General features: G+C 45.8%; 3 protein-coding genes across 6 annotated transcripts; 1 reads left to right on the top strand and 2 right to left on the bottom strand.

Moving 5' to 3' along the window:
- Positions 1-1,286: 1,286 nt before the first annotated feature.
- Positions 1,287-5,889, bottom strand: mlf2 (myeloid leukemia factor 2). Of its 3 annotated transcripts, none has more exons than XM_019869121.1 (8): positions 5,562-5,889; positions 4,198-4,309; positions 4,078-4,119; positions 3,916-3,969; positions 3,209-3,337; positions 2,757-2,916; positions 2,261-2,475; positions 1,287-1,430 (listed from the first exon to the last, which is right to left on the bottom strand). In XM_019869121.1, the coding sequence occupies exons 1-7, from the start codon at positions 5,603-5,605 to the stop codon at positions 2,264-2,266; spliced, it is 753 nt and encodes a 250-aa protein (XP_019724680.1). In that variant the 5' UTR covers positions 5,606-5,889; the 3' UTR covers positions 1,287-1,430; positions 2,261-2,263. The 3 variants fall into 3 exon arrangements, with proteins under 3 accessions (XP_019724680.1, XP_019724682.1, XP_019724681.1); XM_019869123.1 differs by having other exon boundaries at positions 4,084-4,119; positions 5,562-5,888; XM_019869122.1 differs by lacking the exon at positions 1,287-1,430 and adding an exon at positions 1,437-1,620.
- A 272-nt stretch (positions 5,890-6,161) lies between these two features.
- On the top strand, positions 6,162-10,312 carry cdc42l (cell division cycle 42, like). Of its 2 annotated transcripts, none has more exons than XM_019869125.1 (6): positions 6,162-6,250; positions 8,578-8,682; positions 8,766-8,838; positions 8,923-9,032; positions 9,261-9,458; positions 9,813-10,312. In XM_019869125.1, exons 2-6 carry the CDS (start codon positions 8,578-8,580, stop codon positions 9,900-9,902), a joined length of 576 nt encoding a protein of 191 aa, XP_019724684.1. In that variant the 5' UTR covers positions 6,162-6,250; the 3' UTR covers positions 9,903-10,312. The 2 variants fall into 2 exon arrangements, with proteins under 2 accessions (XP_019724684.1, XP_019724683.1); XM_019869124.1 differs by having other exon boundaries at positions 6,178-6,363.
- Positions 10,313-10,656: 344 nt separating this feature from the next.
- On the bottom strand, positions 10,657-17,754 carry wnt4b (wingless-type MMTV integration site family, member 4b). Its single transcript, XM_019869126.1, has 8 exons — positions 17,303-17,754; positions 15,888-16,041; positions 14,754-14,838; positions 14,520-14,651; positions 13,325-13,467; positions 13,111-13,251; positions 12,888-13,050; positions 10,657-12,619 (listed from the first exon to the last, which is right to left on the bottom strand). Exons 1-8 carry the CDS (start codon positions 17,389-17,391, stop codon positions 12,450-12,452), a joined length of 1,077 nt encoding a protein of 358 aa, XP_019724685.1. The 5' UTR covers positions 17,392-17,754; the 3' UTR covers positions 10,657-12,449.
- Positions 17,755-18,107: the final 353 nt, after the last annotated feature.

The following is an 18,107-nucleotide window of genomic DNA, read 5'->3' as shown; positions in this document are numbered from 1 at the left end:
TCTAAAATTTGATCTTGCCATCAATAGATATCCTTTCGATGATTACTTTTTGAAAATAGATTTTAAAAGTAGTTTAATGTTGTTAGATCCCAAGGTTTTTTTTGTTTTTTTTCTCAGATGTGTTACCGAAACACATTATAACCGCCATAGAAATTTGGAATATTCTACACTAAAAAAAACAAAAGCACAATGGTTTTGTTTTATTAGATTTTTAAAATTTTATTACAGATTTTTAAAGCAAATTTTTAATGGTTTTTAACAGTATGCTTACACTAATGCCCTCACATGTGGGAAAGGAGAGCCCACAGTTGGTGTTTAAGAACAGTGAAACAACTTAAGCATTCACGCAGAAGCTGCCGTAGGCCGCAGCTCTCCCCGACACCCACACGCAGACATCCCGTGCCATGCCTTCAAGCCCCGCCTCTTAAAGACACATACATGCATGTCGTATCCAGTAAGCACTACAATATGTATGGTGTTTTTTTTTGTACATTTGAGTGGGTTTTGGTGATAAATATACTCAAAAAAACAGTTTAAATGTATTTAAAATGCATGGGTGGGGTAAAACTGTCACGTTGCAAGGTGGTGGTGGACCCCAAAAAAGCAGGCAGGAGGGAGGAGCAGGGTGTACTTGAAAGATTGTATTAAAACTCAGAAAACTAAATCCAAAACAAACAAAGTCCAAAGTAGCAAACAAAAATCACAACTGAAGCTGGAACAGAACTGTGACCAAAACATGACCGAAACAAACCTGACAGCAGCAGAGAAACGGCAACAAACAAACATGACAGTGGCAAAGAGCAACAATGACCCGACAATAAGTGGTCGGGCTGGGAGTCCTTTTAAAGCACTAATTACCTAATGACCAACAGGTGTGCAGCTGCAGGGGAAGCCCTCCAGTGCCACCTGTTGGTCCCAAACCGAAACATGACAAAAACAAAGTGTTTTTGATATGGTTGGCGTATTTCGTGCATTTTCATCGGGCAAACACCGCATTCCACAGAAGAGACGCAGCCTGGAGTTATCTAGCAATGTTTTATTAACGTCATCTAGCTAGTTCAATAAGTCAACAGAATACAATTCATTTCACAGACACATTTGTGTCTCCACAAACATAAAACGACCTGTACAGCAGATGCACTTTATACTTGGAGCACTTTTTTTAGTGGGCAAAAACATCAAATCTTGAGGAGGAAGCAAGAGTGTTTTATACAAGTGTGTGAGTGTGCGGAGGAGGGGGGGGGGGTGAACAAGAGGGCGTTGTTGGTTGGTTGGTTGGTTTGGGAGATGTTACGTGTTTATGGTAGAGACAGTCCGGTCGACTTCAACATCAAAAAGGAGGTTGGAACGATCTTCAAGATGATTCACAGGATCCGTGGAGAAATTCCTGCGCTCCTCCGCCGGTCGGCTCATGTTTACAGGTGGGACTCCTGTGAGGAGAGAAGGAGTGTCACTTGATAGCGGGTAATCCATTCATCTTATTTCCTGTGGCGCTCTTCCTCATCAGGGTAGTGGGTGAGCTGGAGTTGTTGACTTTGGGGGAGAGGTGTGATACACCTTGGACCCGTTGCTAGTAGTGGTGGGGACGAACAACACCGGTGCGTCAGCACTGTGCCGAGTCTGCAAGTGTGAAACCCCTTATTGGTGCGTGTATCGCTTTAATAAAAATTAAAAAAAAAAATTTAAAAATCATCGTTTGGATGTGCTCCGCCAAATCAAAATTTTCACAAGTCTGGAAATATTTTGATCTTCCGACACCACATCAGGTAATTGTTTTCCTCCTTTGGTCATTGTTTCCTGTTAGTCGTGAATTAAATGTTTCTACTCTTTTCCAGTCAAAGGTTTGACTATTTTTTCCAGATAAATTCACTTTTTTGTTTTATTGTAGGCTCTGCTCCACGGAACTGTCTTATGTCACTGAGTGCACGTCATCAATGCTGAGACCAATATAGAGGTCGACATGAATGAAGAGTTGGCAGACAGTCCTACTGTGAGTACCTCAGGTATGATGACATTTAATTTCATGATGAATTGGACTTGCGTTCCTCAATAAAAATGTATATTTTGCGGGCAAACTCATTTGAGCATAGACACAAAGAAGCAAATTTGGAACCGTTCGTTTAACTACAACAACCTTGGAGGAAGCACAAAAATGTGCTCACCCGTGATTTTGAGTTTTCAGGTAACCCAAAATGCATATTTTGGGGGACGTGAGAGGAAGCCGTGTAGAAAGTCGTTCCTGAGAAGATGCAGCCCGTACCTCTCACCAGTCGTAACGCGGGCGAGACTGAGGCGGGTGGTGTCGGGGGGAGTCGTGCCGATGTCCCGGCGGGGTCGTGGAGCTGGGCGGCGCGGTGAGGGCAAGCTGCTGACCGCCCGCCCGTCGGTCTCGGCCGTAGTCCAAACCCCGGGCGCTGGGCGGAGCGTATCGCCCCGCCTGAGTCCTCCACTCCGCGTCAAACGCATCGGCCTCGGCTGACAAAACAGGAAGGGTCGGTTGTTCAACCGCATTGGCGCGGCTTGTTTAGCCGAAGTATTGTTAGTCCTCAAATAACACAAATACAGCGCTACCTTGACTCACAAGTTCAAATGATTCGATGTATTTGTAGAGCAAAGAAATTGTCCCCATCAAAGTGACTTAAAATGCCATTAATCTGTTCGAGGTGCCACAAAAACATCTTTTTGCATTGCATTTTAGCCCTGCTCGCTCACACGCGAGGGCAGGAAGTCAAGGTGCCACAGTATTCTCAACTCACTCTCGTCCAGGTTGATGAAGTCCTGCCGTTCTTCGCGGTCTCCGGTGCGGCGGTTCCGCGAACGCTCCATGATGTGCGCGCGTTCGCCGATGTGGTGGCCGATGGCCAGGCGCTCCAGGCCGCTTTCGCTGTCTCGCATGGACTGACGGGTCTCCCGGATCTGCAACCAATCGCCTGCCGTTTACAAAACCGGTCGATGCATCGATGCACAGGAGTCAAACTCGAGGTCCGGGGGCCAAATCGGGCTCTCCACATCATTATTATCAGAATGATTTAACGTGGCCCGCCGAAGCTGCCAGAGTTTTTCCCGATACTCTGCGGTTTATCTCTGATTAAGCCCGCAATGATGCAGGTTTGACCCCCCCCAATATGAATGGAACCCAAGGACGGGATTGTTTTAAGGGGAGTTCTGCAACGAGGTCTTGTGCGAGCATGAAAGCGCATGTTCTCACCCCTCCTGGGCCATGTCTTGTTTGATGGGTTTGCTGGTACACTGTAGGAGCCCCGGCGTCCATGGAAGAGTACGAGATCACTGTTGACGACGAGAAGGTCTGACAGTTGGGCGATCCAGAAATCCTCTCCTGGAAGAGAATGTTGGGTGTAGCTATTTTGATGCCTCACCAATGCATTCATTCAACTCTCATGACTCCTCCCCCTCTTGTTGTTGGCAGCCCAACGATACTTTTCCCCATGTCGAAAATGTCGACTCTTGCATTCCCGAACACATAAAAACGAATTCAAGCAAAATGAATTAAAACAAAAAAATTAAATTCAAACCCAAATAAAAGCTAACTATCATGAAAAGTCCAAAACTCGTTCAACGCGTTCCATACTGCTTTGTTTATTTTCAACACTTTGTTGAAGCGATTGCTCCTGTCACCGCTTGACTGCGATGGGATGGCCGCAGGACGCCGATTGTTTTGGGCCTTGTATGAGTGCTGCTCGCCGATGGAGGAACTTTCGGCTTTTGGAGAACTACAGTTTCTCGTCTTTTGGAGAACTACAGTTTCTCGTCTATGTTCAAACTCGGCTTGCCGTGAGTGATGTGATGCATGCTGTGATCTTGTGACTTCTCCGATCCCAACACCTTCGTAAAATTCAACTCTCTCTCTCTCTCTCTCTCTCTCTCTCACTCTTAGACGTTGTCCAATGAACTCACCATGTTTTCCATCATTTCCCCCATCATGCCAAACATGTCCATGAACCCTCCACCCTGCAAACGGTGAGAATAATGTTAACCGGGAACATGTGAAAGTCATCTCAAGGGTTGAATGGTGATGGACCGTTTCAAAATCTAAAGTGACCAAGATACTTGGGGGACACTCACCATTCCCATCATGCCAAACGGGGTCAAGGCACCGGCCTGGAAAATGGTGCAGAGCAAAGATAAGTGGGGAAAACGTCAAATAAAAATGTAGGCCGGATATTTTTGTTCCATTACCTGTCGCCGTGGTGCACGAGGCGCTTGAATCTGTGGCGCGAGTGCAAAAGGGTCCATGCCGAACGGTCCGAACATGCTCCTCATCTGCTGCCTGTGAGCGGCGAAAGGGTCCCTGCGAGGCAAAAGCGGCAACGCGGAGGTGTCACTAACCTCTCCTTTTTTTTCATCGTGCGATTGGGTGAAACACGACACAGAAATGACGCTTTCGCGACGGAATGTCAGCATGCGCTGGTGGATGGCGAACGGGAATCGAAGTTTCGTTTTGCATGTGGAAAGAACCAATGACTTTGAAATACACAACAGGTATGACTTTTGGATGAACCGTAGTAATCTGTTTTACGTGACATGCGCTGGGTTGAGCCACTTTTTCCAGAGTCTAATTTCCAAACATCTCATTTGAGAGGCTTGAGTTCATAAAACATGTTTCATTTGGACACTTTTGATGTCATGACACCAACTAATTTCCAGAAGATGAGAGGTTCAATGATGAGTCGACAACCAAGTCATTATCAAATTAAATGAAAACTATTTGAATCATTTGGATACCTTTTTCAATTTAAGATTTCAAATTGCTTTCAGCTTCTCAACAGTACATCTTTGCCTATTACTGACAGAGACCAAAGCAGCAACGGAATCAGAATGAATTCGTGTCAATTTGAAATGTTATGTTTCTGAGTAAAGAAATGGAAATTGAGATTTTTTTTTCTTTATCTAATTCGTGGATTAATCGATAATTGCTGGCTGCAGAAGACTACGGTTTAATAGTGTAGCTCGTGCAAATAAATACCAAACCCAAATAAACTCGGACCATTTATTGACCCTCAGGATGGGATAGGTATCTATCCATCCACCTGGTAGTTGTCACCCCAAAATAATGAACAAATTGACACCAGATTATGGCGCTTGCATTTGATATACATGTCCGAGCATTCAATCAGATATTAATTGTACCTAAATCTAAATAACAACTCCGTTTAGGGGTGGATCTGCCACTTCTATCATCACTTGTCTCATTTTCTTCTGCACTTAAGTCTCACGTTGCTTGTCCGGATTTCTATTTAATAAGCATGACGTACGCCGTCATGCAGAAACACACTGGCGAATCAAAGCGATTGCATCACCATCAATCACTCACGTTACTTGAGAGATACTTGCAACACGCTTTAGTGTCTCAATATCCATGCAATTGCAAGACATCCCGACTGAGAAGTGATGTGGCCGGGCTCGTAGTTAGACAGGTCTGGTGCAACACCAGGCCAGGGAACGAGTAACCTGCCTCCGAGCAAACCGAGAAACCCGCGCGATGTGCTCCAAAACGAAGCTCGAAATGCAACTGAAGCTGTAATTTGGGTGTGTTGACTCACAGCATGTAAGGGTCGTCGTCGACGTCATTCAGGAATCGAAACATGCTCGACGGCTGGTGATGCAATTCAGCTGGCTGCTGTTAGCCAGCTAGGTAGCTAGCTAGCGAGGTAAATAGACCTTGTTTTCCACGAACGACAACACGATGCACTCCGGCCCCACCTCCCACATCAACAGGGGGCCAACTCTGTTGTCCGAAATACTTCAGATGAAGCAAAGCGGAAAACTAATTCGCTGTAAAGCCGGGATGGCAGAATCCAGAAGCCCGAACAAAACATGAGAAACGGAAGTCAGATTTTGACAAAGAGAAGGCAAATTAGTTTACCAGGCGCTTGTGTCGACCATTGATACTTCCGGATAAGATTTATCAAAACAAAAGTATGGAAGAAAAACACCACGCTCTGCGTTTATGTGTAGACTATTTTAACAGGTAATATGTTAATATCAAACTGTTGACATCACAAAACTGGTAATACAAAATCCCAATTCTCAAATAAAATGACAATTAGCTTCATGTTTGCCAGATGGGCTATTTTATTTTTCATAGTCTGTCGTGTGACCACTTCCTCTGCGTGGCGCTGTTTCATCTACGGATGCGATTGCAGCACGTCCCTTGTACGCCTGCGCAAAAAATCTTACGACCCTCAAACCCGGATGTAACCAACGCCTAACCTGTCGGAAGGAAAAAACGGCGAGTAGAGTTGTAAAAACCGCTTTGAACGGCGACATTTGTGCTTTTTTTTTCCACAAGTGGACACGCGCACGAGAACATTTGGAGCGATCGCGGCTCACACCGAGTAAAAAGTGAGTAAATTCGACTGCCAGCCGTGTCGTTGCCACCGAGTCGTGCGTGTGCGTAATAATGCTGGGGCTAGCATCGATTTGCTTTGTGCACTTGTCACATTTGGCACATTTTACATCTCAACGAACGTTTATCCTTCTTAACTAGTGTGTGGAGACCATTTGATACGACAAAGGTGACTTGATATTTTTGTCTTTTGTATTGTCGCCCGAGTCTTTGTGCCCTTAATATTCACACCCCCACCGCCCTTCGAAGCTAAGGCTGTTTATATAAGATGGCTTTCGTGATATAATTGCGGAATTTATATCTTGGGACGATTACTGCGTTGCTCTTTGTGGGACAATGTCAAATGGCCTGTGCGGAAGTGATCCGCGTTCGTCTTTTTTTTCTTTGGTTTGAACGTGTATTAACAAGTCCGGCACGACGAGCCTCACTCATTTCCGAGCCAATCCTCTTAAGGCAGAAAAAAAGCCTTCTAAAATATGAAGTTCACCAGCGACATAAACTTCAGATAATACTGCGAATGAATAGTTGGCCCATTAATCAGGTAATGACGAGTTGAACATTCATTTCATGTTTCTTAACTGTGATGTACAGTTGCCCAGTTTCATGTTTGGCAAAAAGGGCCGAATGAGTGTGAAAAGTAATTCAATAACGACCCCCCCCCCACCCCACCCCTGCGCAAAGTTGCCATTGCCACTTTATATGCGATACATTATTTCCAGTTCCTGTTCTCATGTTAACAAACCGGAATAAATGAACCTGTAGTATGATAAATAATGTCAAATTTTATAGGATAGACTTATGCTAAAATAAACGCAAATGAAACATGAATTCATATAAATATGTCATTTTATTTATCTACCGTATTGAGTTGTTGATTTACTCAACACTGATTTGTGTTTGAAATCTTTGAAGTGTTTACAATGACTTACAACTTATAAACATGAAAGCCTACCAACTGAAATGCAGCACCCCCCCCCCAAATTTGCAGTCTTTGCGGTTTGAAAATTGCACTCTCCTCCATCGCATTGTCGGTTTGAATTTGATGAATTGTTCAGCCCCATTGCAAACGGCTCTTGGTGTGATGCAAATGCCCACCACTGTTAGATAGAAACCACAATTCAAAACCTTCGTAACATGATGTTGAGGCAAGTATAGCGTTTGTGATATTGCATCTTAACATTCTTGTTTATGGACCTCAAGCAACATGCAATAAGGACAGCAACTCTTACTCAATCTTCTTCCTTCCTATTTTGCCCTCATTTTAGGACTCCGATATACTAGTTTTCATTTTAAAGTGTATCCGGTGGCATGATGAATCATTTAACATCAAATAATAACACAATAGAACACGGACAGTAATACAATAGTAACAATTCCGATGCGCCTTGGTGTTTGAAGCGCTTATACAATACAGATGGAAGAGGATAGAATCAAAGTCTCCTTTCACCAGTGGATCAGAGACGTCATGATCACAGCACGCTTGACGGCACACAGGTCTGCTACAAGCTAAGTCTGAAAGTAAACGAGCAGCTATTGCGTCCTGTTAGTTCAATTCTCCTGGCCCATCTAGATCTTCTATTCCAAGCGCCGAATCTCAGTTCCAAATACAGTACACAGTTCCTCTCTCCTCATCCTCAAGCTACCTCGGCCCGCCGCACCAACGCAGACTATCCCAACAGCGCCGACATCTCCACTGAACAAAACGGCTCTGAAAAATGCTACGGATAAAAGGCCCAAAAAACATGAGCGCTCCCACCGCCCCCGGGCCGTCAAGTGGTGACAGTCAAATAGCGCCGACATTCCCCCGCATCAAAATCAGTGCGGGTACATGCATGCTGGCTGCCGAGAAGGCGCAACTATCAAGCGCAGATTTTTCTCCTTACACGAACGTTACGGCCAAAGCGCTGAGAACACTCCACAATGGTTTTATTGTCTAGTTGTTGTGCACCCCCTACCCCCAAAAGACTTAAACCCTGTTAGTTTCTGAAGTATTTACAATTCTGGTTGCTGCATTAACAAAAAAAAAATAAAAAATAACAGCACGTGAAGCTGATAAAAGGGCATTACCCCACAGGGATGATATCTGGGGGATCGTGTCAAATAGACATTTGTTAACATTGTGCAACACTGATCAAGTGGTGAAAAAAAATCGTATGGGAGCCTGTCTACACTTTGATGTTTCTTAATTTCTTTTGCGTTTGCCTCAACAGATGCAGACTATAAAATGTGTAGTTGTTGGGGATGGTGCGGTTGGAAAGACCTGCTTACTCATCTCCTACACGACCAACAAGTTCCCCTCAGAATATGTGCCTACGGTCAGATTATCTCGTCAAGGAAATCACATTTTCTGCTCGATTTGTTGGAGGGGAAATGAACAATCCATCTTTTTTTAAATAAGGTTTTTGACAACTATGCAGTGACGGTGATGATCGGGGGCGAGCCTTACACACTAGGCCTTTTTGACACTGCAGGTAAGGAATTTTCACTGGAATTGAAATTTGCTGGTGGCTCTCTCCGACCGCATGACAAACACATTGTTTTTCCCGCGTGCTCAGGTCAGGAGGACTACGACAGGCTGCGTCCTCTCAGCTACCCGCAGACAGATGTGTTCCTTGTGTGCTTCTCTGTCGTCTCCCCGTCGTCATTTGAAAATGTCAAGGAGAAGGTTGGTTTGGCCCTTATTAGGCTTCAACTTGCCTTACAACCCTCATATACTTTTAAAACACATTGCCACTTATGAAACACAGTTTTGAGCAGTTTGTCAACACATTATAAATAAGGATGTATTGTAGATACTGGAAAATGCATGGATGTTTGTCACTACAGACAAGTAGATCCTTTGCACAAAAAAAATGCTGAGCATCAAATTCCCCCCCCCCCCCATCCTCTTCAGTGGGTTCCTGAGATTTCCCACCACTGCCCACGCACGCCTTTCCTGCTGGTGGGCACTCAAGTGGACCTGCGGGAGGACAGCAACACCATTGAGAAGCTGGCCAAGAACAAACAGCGCCCCCTGTACCCCGAGAGTGCCGAGAAGCTGGGCCGGGAACTGCGGGCCGTCAAATACGTCGAGTGCTCTGCTCTCACACAGGTATGGCGTGCCACTTCCTCACACCGAAACCAGCTAAGACAACATGGGTCGCAAAAACACGGTGCGTGTCCGAAAACTGTGAAAGGAGTGGAAGATGTTGGCATAGCGATACTGTCTCAAGTCGGGTTTATCGGGTACTGTTGGGCTAGAAGGTTCAGGCAGTGTTTAAGAAGCGTACACAGCGTCCTCGCTTTATGAGGGGGGGGGGTGTTGCCATGGAGACGATGTAACCAGAATTTGCACGGAAGTCATGACTCCAATAGTCAAGTTATAATTACTGTATCTAAATGTATGCAAAGCATACAGTTGCATTCAGACTTTGACACCTCCGCATGCTTTTGTTTTGTCGACCAGCGAGGCCTCAAGAATGTGTTCGACGAGGCCATCCTGGCTGCCTTGGAGCCCCCCGAGACCAAAACCAGGAGGAGGTGCGTCCTGCTATAGGCCAGCAGCAGTTAAAGACCAAACGGTATATAAGAAAACATATTTGGGGGGTTGGGGAGGGTGGTGGTTTGGGCGAAATCCAAATGTCAGTGAGTTCAGTGGCCAATAGAGACAAAGTGGGGAAGGTACAAAGTGAATTAAAAGGGGATTGTGGTGAGTGCCTTCAAAAATAAAAGAGTTGAACGAAACAAAGGGAGTGAAAGGTCAGTGTGCAGTAGAGTAAACGCGGGTAGTAGCAGCCGTCTTCTCGTGGCTGAAAGCTTTTCATGCGAGTAGTGTTCTCCACAAAAGGGGCAGGAACCCTCCACCTCCCTTGAAAGAGATTTTTAGGACCATATCGTTTGCTTTTGACTTTTGAGTGTCCTGCTGGGGCTTTTCCCCCCCAGTTTGATGGAGCAAAAAAAAAAAAAACAATATTTACTTTTAGTTTTTTTTAGTCCACTTTGGCTATGATGTAAAGAGGCAACTGTGGTACTGTCATATCTTTCCTGATTGATTTGAATGATGGAAGCACATGAGATTGTGTACACTCCAAACAAAGGCAGTGCTCTCTGAAAGCGCTACTTCCTTCCAAACACTTGGTGATGAGCAGGGAGGCAATTTTCGCATTTTTTTTCTCCTTCTGCAGGTGACTTAAAAGAATTTATCTTTTCTTCTTTCTTTGTGTATATTGCATTGATTTTATGTGACTTTATTTTGGGACCTTTTTAGCAGTAAATTTTCTTTCCCCCTACCCCCATCTTGAAACTTGAGGTTTTATTTTATTTTGTGTGTGACATCACTAGACTACAAACAGGGTGATTGTTAATGCAAAACGACAAAAATTCAGCTGTAAAATTTTGTATCGATCTTCATCTTGAACGATTAAGATGTTAACCTTTGGTAGTAAATTGGTGGGAGTTTGTAATCGCGTAATATTTGTAATAAAATGGTTGAAATGACACATTTCTTTTTTTGACCTGGTTACTTTAACATTGTCTCTACATGCAATTGGTTTGAAAATTCTTTGCGTGTCTTCAAAGACGACCAGACAAAAGAAGCACTTCACAGTGTTGTGGGGACAAAACTACGACACTTTATTAGACGACACGAGCAAAGCTAAGAGCACGGCGAGTGCCCGTACAAGTTTGACCGGTGGTGAGGCAGCAAAACACAAAGACGGACACGGTTGTCAGTAGAAGTTATTTTCTGCCTTAGACTCGTCTGCTGGAGGCTGAAGCGCAGCGACGGCTCCGGTGCGCAATAAATAAACTGAAAGCAGGTGAACGCAGCTCGGGCGCAAAACTCGTGCCGTAACCTTTCCGCTCGTGGCGCTGACAGTCAGCTTTGAGAGCATTGTCGGTTCAGTCGAAACGGTTAGCTGAGGAGTTGAGGTGACTTTGGGAAAACGGAGCATTGATTCCACATCCTAGTAGAGCAACACACTAGTCGGAGAACAACTTACAAGTGAGGCAAAACTGCAGTAGTTGACATCTGCGCGCGACTAGTACCCCTCGGGAAACGCTCGATGTTAGCTCGTAGCATTTCATGCTGCAACGAGTCGTACGAGCAGCATGCAGTTGTCAACTAGCTCACAAGATTTGCCTCACTAGTTACAAGTTGTTGACCGACTAATTTGTCCACAAGTTGTTGGCTAATTTGTCCGACTAGTGTGCAGAAATGTAAACAAAGTAGTGTGTGGTAGGAGGGGGGATCATTCTACTAGCGCCCCCAAGCTGTTTTAGTAGTTTGAGCAGTTACTCTATATCCGTGATATCCGTTTTAAGGTTCAGGTTTTAAAACGCTCATTGTCCTCTGTAGTAGGACAACTTTGGCGTACTAGTGAAAAAAAACAATTATTTATCCTGCTAGTGGGGACGAGGAGCGTACTAGTACATGGACAACCCTATGTTGTGTCGACATACTAGCAGGAAAACTGACACGAGTGAGGCAAAAATACTTGTAGGCTTTTTTTTTTTGTTGTTGTTGCCACTAGAATGGCCCAGGAGGCTTCTCGTGTGTAGTCACAGGGTTAATTGCACACCAAAAGTGGCACCATCAATGGAAAAAGCATCACTCGTAAGAGATGGTTTGACGAGTGCGCTGCGGTCTTGCAAGTGAGCAAACTAGTCCATGGACCTGAAGAAATGTCCAGGATATGGAAGACTCGATGCTCAAACCACTTTTCAGGGTGATTGCGATGAGCGTGCTAGTGTGCCGCATGCACGACTGTGCCTGCCGCTTGTCGGTTTCAGAGTTATGAAACATGCAAAGAGGTACGAAACATGCAAAGAGGTACGAATGGAACCCCGTTTGGGCTTTCGTTAGGCTTGTGGGTCAACTTGTACGCTAGAATTTAGAACGGCCTCACTGCTTCGTTGTAAATAATGCTGATTATGAAAGTAAGATGATTAAGAGTTAGATAAACGTGTCATCGGTGGTAAAATAGTCCTATCCTTGTCCCGTGGGTCAGGAGTGTCTTGTCGGGTGTTTGTTTGGGGATCTCTCTTCTAAGGTGTTAGGTTTATTTTAATCGGGAGGAGGCTCGGATTTGGGACTGTAGCGACTTCAAACTCTGCAGGTGTGAACGGTGACGGTGTTCTTGCACTGCTGGCAGCGGACCGAGCAGCACCAGGAGAACTTGCAGGAGCACCGCTGCACCACCTCGGCCCGGCCCGCCTTGTAGCCCGGCCCGCAGCACACCAGCTCGCAGCCGTCCGGTGCTAACCGCGAGGTTCCTGATTGGGGAGGGGGGTGGTCATTGGACAAAAAGGATCCAGAAGTCAGATTTTGGTTGAGGAAAATCTGGATTTGGTTGACAGTGGATCCCCGTTGACGGTGGTTCCCCGTTACTACATCACATTTCATTGTTTGTTCCGCCGCTATACTGATTAGTTTTGTTTAGGATAAAGATAAAGAATATATGCCTGTGAGTATGCTCCGGAACCCTGCAATCAACAGGCTTGTACAGTTTTTCATCTCTGGAGGGGGAAAAAAAAAAATCACCATTGCATCTTCTGCCCGCGGTTCCGGGGATGCCGTTGTCAGGGTCCAGCTGACAGAAGTCTGGGGATGGTGCGAGGTACACCAGGTCTCTGGCAGCGGGCGGTTTCACCTGGGGGTTGCGGGGGAGCAGAGCAGTCCTGGATCCGATGCGAGTCAGACGGACCTACCGGAGGAATGGCTCGGTCATGTGAATTTGAGTTACCGAGGCGTGCCGGCGCGGTACCTCCGTGGCTCCGTCAAAGCGCTCCTTGAGCACAATGCCGACGCGCCGGAATGGCGGCATGACTTTCCAGCAGGTCCTCAGCTCGCAGGAGCCAGACACGCCATGACACTTGCACTCCACCTGCATGTTGTGAAGGATGGCCTGAGGATGGACGACGACGACAATGAACGCCAAATCGGGGGGGGTGAATCAAACGGAAGATGTGAGGAGCCACCTTTCGACCGGCCTCATTATTGTGAAGGTTCATCAGCGGTCGGCCGGCAGACAGCCCCCGGGCTCGTTCCGGTTCATCCACAAATGTTTGGGAGAAGGCGACGCCGTAGGACAGGTTGTCACTGCAGCCCGACCACTGGAAACCTGTGTGGTGGACAGAAAACAAATGAAACTTCCTTCGTTCCTGATCCACAAAGTTTCCTTTTACTATGCTATTAATGATCGCATTTTCCCCAAATATTTTCCAGGTCTGCAGCACAGTTCTACAGCGGTAAGCTTAAAGTGCCTTAGGGTTCTTCGGTTTGGGGTTCGAATCTGCTTTACCCTTCTGGTGTGGAGTTTTTTATACTCTCCATGCTTGCGTGGGCTTTCTCTTGGTACTCCCAAGAATGCATGTTAGGTTTTTTTGAAGGACCCTAAATCAAGGGTGTCCAAGTCCGGTCGCCGAGAGCCCCGATCCAGTCCGTTTTCCTGATTGAACTGATCAGGATCGTTTCCAGGCTTCCGCAAAACTTGCTGATGAGCTGACTTTGGAATCGGGTGCGTTGGATGAGGGTGACATCTAAAACAGGCTGGATCGGGGCTCTCGAGGACCGGACTTGGGCACCCCTTGGATTGGTGGGAAAAGACTGAATATGAACTTCAAAGTCCTAAAGCATGTCAAATTCCCAGTGCAGAGTCGTTCACTTGACAATCCATTCAGAGAGACTTGTTTGGACCAAGTTGTGAAAACATCTGTAATCCACAGGAAATGTTGCGCTTCTGCTGTTGTGGTAGCAGAACCCCAAAGAGCCACAGGGACAGGCAAACGTGCTAAGGCAGAACTCGTGATTGGCGGCAGAAGCCCGACGGAGGGGTGTTCCGGTAGAACAACAAAGGTCGGAGGTTGACCAGGGATCAATCCACAAGTGTTGGAGAGTCTTGCTTGGATGGACATTAAAACACTTGAGTCATCAGCACAGCCTTGAATTTCAAAGGTGGGCTCTGACTGGTTTTATCAATTCTATCAACGATATTTGAACAAATGCCAATTTTCCTTCTCAAACCCACAACATTCTTACTGGACCGTGGCACCTTTGGACACTTTTTGAGTGACAGTACTGTGCTGACACGTCCTTGAGAAGTGAGTCACTGCATTCACCCCCCCACCCCACCCCTTTGCGGAAATTTTCCCACGTAACAGAATCCATGCTCACCCTCGGGGCTCACCCCTCTGACCTTCCTGTCACAGCCACACCTCTCCAGCTCCCCACGCGTGCACGCCCGGGTCACGGCCACTGCCACGGCCGCCGAGGACAGAGCGTGCACAAAGGCTGCCTCGCGAGTGCCTGTTTAAGAACAATCCCCCCGCCCCCAAATAAAACAGCAAGTAAAAACCCGTGCAGGAAATTTGTGAAGGGCAAACTGGAGGTGCTGATCCGGGGGCGCACCTTGGTTCATGACTCTGCCGAAAACATTGATCCCTCTCGGGGTGGTGGAACAGTTCCAGCGGCGGTTCCGGAATTGATGCTGACACTGGATTGGAAGTATAAACGTGATTACAATTCACTTGATTAGGCACATGTGCACACGCAAGAGATCCAATAGGAATTAGAGAATCTGCCTCTACGAAGGGGATCATTTTCATGGACGCTGCTAAAAGCAGAAGAGCTTAACACAATTTTGCAAGACAGGTGCATTTAAATTAATTTGAATACCGTGTGGACTACGCGCACCCTTTGGACTTTCACCTGGTGTGTACTCACTTTTGTTGCCATCTGCCCTGCAAGTTTGCATGATAGTGTCTGTGGTTAGCATGCCTGCCTCATGGGCAGAGATTCTCGCTTCCAATCCAGTCACCCCCCCCCCTCCCCCACTCCCATCTCAGATACTGCGGCTTCCTCCCAAATTGCAGAAACTTCGATGTTAGCTCCATCGAAACCTCTAAATTGTTTATAGGTGTGCGTAGTTGTGTCTGTATGTTCCCTGTGAATGTCTGGCAACGAGTCCGGACATTGTATCTGGTTCCCACTACACCATTAGGTGACGTCAAACTATATGAATCAAAACGGTCCTAATTATCTTTGTAAGGGCACTCTAGTAAAATTCAGCTCTTCTCATGGCTACGCTTCAATTATTGAAGTTGCTCCCAGTTTATGACAGCGACAAGTGTCCTTCCTGTTTTATAGACTTAAAATATGAGCAACGCTTTTCACTGTTGCCCGAACTCGATTCAATCCACAAATCACAGCGTCCTGAATGTCAAATAAAACTAATTCTGTGCTTTTACAATGACTTCCATAAAAACAAAAAGGGGAACATTTAGTGCAGAGCTGCTGTAGTAAAGTGCAGCACAGCGGATGAATTGTTAGCATGTCTCACTGAGATTCTAAATTGGACATAGGTGTGATTGTGAGTGTCAGTGCTCGTTTGTCGATATGTGCCCAGCTATTGACTGGCGACCAGTTCAGGGTCTAGCCCAATTCCCACCAAGTTAGCTGGGAATGGCTCCGCTCCACCCGCGCCTACCGTGAGGACGAACTCTTTCGAAAATGAATGGATTTTGTTGTAGAATGGCATCCTACCTCCTCTATGACCATCTCGGCAGCCTTGCGTACCGACTCCATGACCTCCCCCCGTGCCCTGCACACCCCCACTTGCCCCGGGGTCAGCCCCCTCAGCCGCGCACATGGGGCAGCACCGGACACGGGCCTGGAGCGAGGCAGCCTCGCCAGGGAGCTGAGGACACAGGGCGGAAGGTGCTTCACACAGTTTTTATATTTTCAGTGTGTGTGTGTGTGTGTGTGTGTGTGTGTGTGTGTGTGTGTGTGTGTATATATATATATATATATATATATATATATATATATATATATTAATCACAAAGTTGGTAAAGCTATGGTAAAAAAAATATATTTGATACAATTAAATCCTTAGCATAGCTAACTCTTGGTTAGCTATGCTAACCCCACAAATTGTGCCAAGATAACAAAATAGGTATTGTAAATAATTGACATACATTTTTACTTTTGTACATCTGAGTCAAAAATTAATAATAATTAATTAATAATCCCACAGGCTTGTAATGGGGCTAGCCACCAGGTAGCTTCGGAGCTAACGGGCGTTTGGGAAACCTCTCGACTTGCGGATGGGCAGCAGGCTCATCCATGGGGTCACCGCCTCACTTGGAAGTATAAAAAAATGACATCAAGCGGTTTTGCAAACTGGCAACCAGATTTCATTGTCGGTGCGGACATATAGCTTTCTAGCTAGCTAACTGCATGCTGTAGTGGTATAAATGGGCCTAATAGAAGTAACTTGCAATTCTCCTTGATAAGTTCCCAAGTAAATGTGTCTTGAGATATTGGATTGGATTGGATTGGATACAACTTTATTGTCAAATGTGCTGTATCTGTAATGAGTTGTATTTGTTCCATGACTACACGGCTAGCGGACTGAAAGGCCAAGCTTAGTCCACCCGAGGGCATCACTGGCTGCCATTTTAGCCATGCCCTAAAAACAACTCGCTACAGTAGTTTTCAGTCTTTGCACATTTCTAAGTTATTTTCAAACATTTATTATCTCTGACAAATCTCTTCATCCACTTCTTGCACTTTTTATCAATCTTTCTGTTCTTCTAAAGTATTTTGGCCACCTATGTCGTTTAGTGACGCACAGGGAGTCCAAAGGGGATCATAATTCAGGAGCACACAGCAAAGAACTCATGGATGGTGGCGAAAGATCGACGGGGTAACGAGTCGCCCGAGTTTTGGGTGGGGGTGGGATGAAAACGATGGGACAAGCGATCCAAAGAAGCCGAAGACGCCTCAGTGACGGCAAAGAGAAAGAAAAGGGAAAGGTCACCGACGGGGGAGACAAAGAAAAAAAATGGTGAGCCGCTGAAAAGGGTTTGGGGAGACATGTCACTATCTTTGAAACGTTACAGCATGACAAACAAACGCTCTTCTTTTGCTCCCTCCCGCGCGCGCGGTCGACTTACAGCCAGTTGGTTGCCATGGCGGGCTGCGTCGCCCATAGCAACAGAAGGAGGAGTGGTGCCGTGAGATTGACAGTGGAGACGCTTGGCATCAGACCGTCCGGCCGTCGTCCCGTCTGCGTGCGTCAGGTCAGGCGGGGTCTTTGGACAGCGCGTCCGTGCGTCTGCTCTTATGTTCCTGCTCCTGAACCCAGGTTTGAGCCCCTCATAGCTGTTGCCAATGAACCGAAGATTCCTTTAGATGACAAACAGTACCTGTGGAAATCGACCTGCGTGAGCACTTTTTGTGACCTTTGTTTGGTGGCGTGCGGGAGATTTTTCCCAAGATCAACTTGCGACTTGCATGTCATCCCCAAAAGGCCCCAACGTCAATGTGAAAAATGTAATTAAGTTTGGCCAGTCGTGTGTCAGACCTTAACTATAGCGAGGTTATGTTGACATTTGTTTCTGAGAGAAAAAAAAACAAAAACTGCAAGAAAAGTTGCTCTATTTTGATTTTACAGGCAGTGATTTTAGTGGAGTTGCTGCGAATCGATGCAAATATAAAGCTCGAACACGTGTAGTATCATGCATGTAATATGCTCCTAAAGCACAGTATTGTTTTCTTAATCTCTCTATTTTTTTTTAAATATGTTTTTTATGAAAAATACGAATGTCCCACCAAAAACTCGGGAAAAAAAATGAGTAATGTTTTACTTTGACAATTTGTACTGCTCATTTAGGGTGTTTTTGTGGGGAAAAAAAAGAAAAATAATATATTTTATGTCTTATTTTTTAATAATTGTATCCCAATATTTGCGTGGGGAGA

The sequence above is a fragment of the Hippocampus comes genome, unplaced genomic scaffold (genome assembly GCF_001891065.2).
Source record: "Hippocampus comes isolate QL1 unplaced genomic scaffold, H_comes_QL1_v1.1 scaffold67, whole genome shotgun sequence".
Lineage (NCBI taxonomy): Eukaryota > Metazoa > Chordata > Actinopteri > Syngnathiformes > Syngnathidae > Hippocampus > Hippocampus comes.
This window is presented reverse-complemented; position numbering and strand designations above follow the sequence as displayed.

Coding starts and splice junctions, on each gene's coding strand:
- wnt4b (XM_019869126.1), bottom strand. CDS start 17,391: ATGCCAAGCGTCTCCACTGTCAATCTCACGGCACCACTCCTCCTTCTG. Junction 14,839..15,887: donor CCGAGATGGTCATAGAGGAG/GTAGGATGCCAT, acceptor CTTCCAATCCAG/TGTCAGCATCAATTCCGGAA. Junction 14,652..14,753: donor CGGCAGAGTCATGAACCAAG/GTGCGCCCCCGG, acceptor GTTCTTAAACAG/GCACTCGCGAGGCAGCCTTT.
- cdc42l (XM_019869125.1), top strand. CDS start 8,578: ATGCAGACTATAAAATGTGTAGTTGTTGGGGATGGTGCGGTTGGAAAG. Junction 8,683..8,765: donor CCTCAGAATATGTGCCTACG/GTCAGATTATCT, acceptor TTTTTAAATAAG/GTTTTTGACAACTATGCAGT. Junction 9,459..9,812: donor AGTGCTCTGCTCTCACACAG/GTATGGCGTGCC, acceptor TTTGTCGACCAG/CGAGGCCTCAAGAATGTGTT.
- mlf2 (XM_019869121.1), bottom strand. CDS start 5,605: ATGTTTCGATTCCTGAATGACGTCGACGACGACCCTTACATGCT. Junction 4,310..5,561: donor GACGACGACCCTTACATGCT/GTGAGTCAACAC, acceptor TTTGCCTCGCAG/GGACCCTTTCGCCGCTCACA. Junction 2,476..2,756: donor CTTCATCAACCTGGACGAGA/GTGAGTTGAGAA, acceptor CTGTTTTGTCAG/CCGAGGCCGATGCGTTTGAC.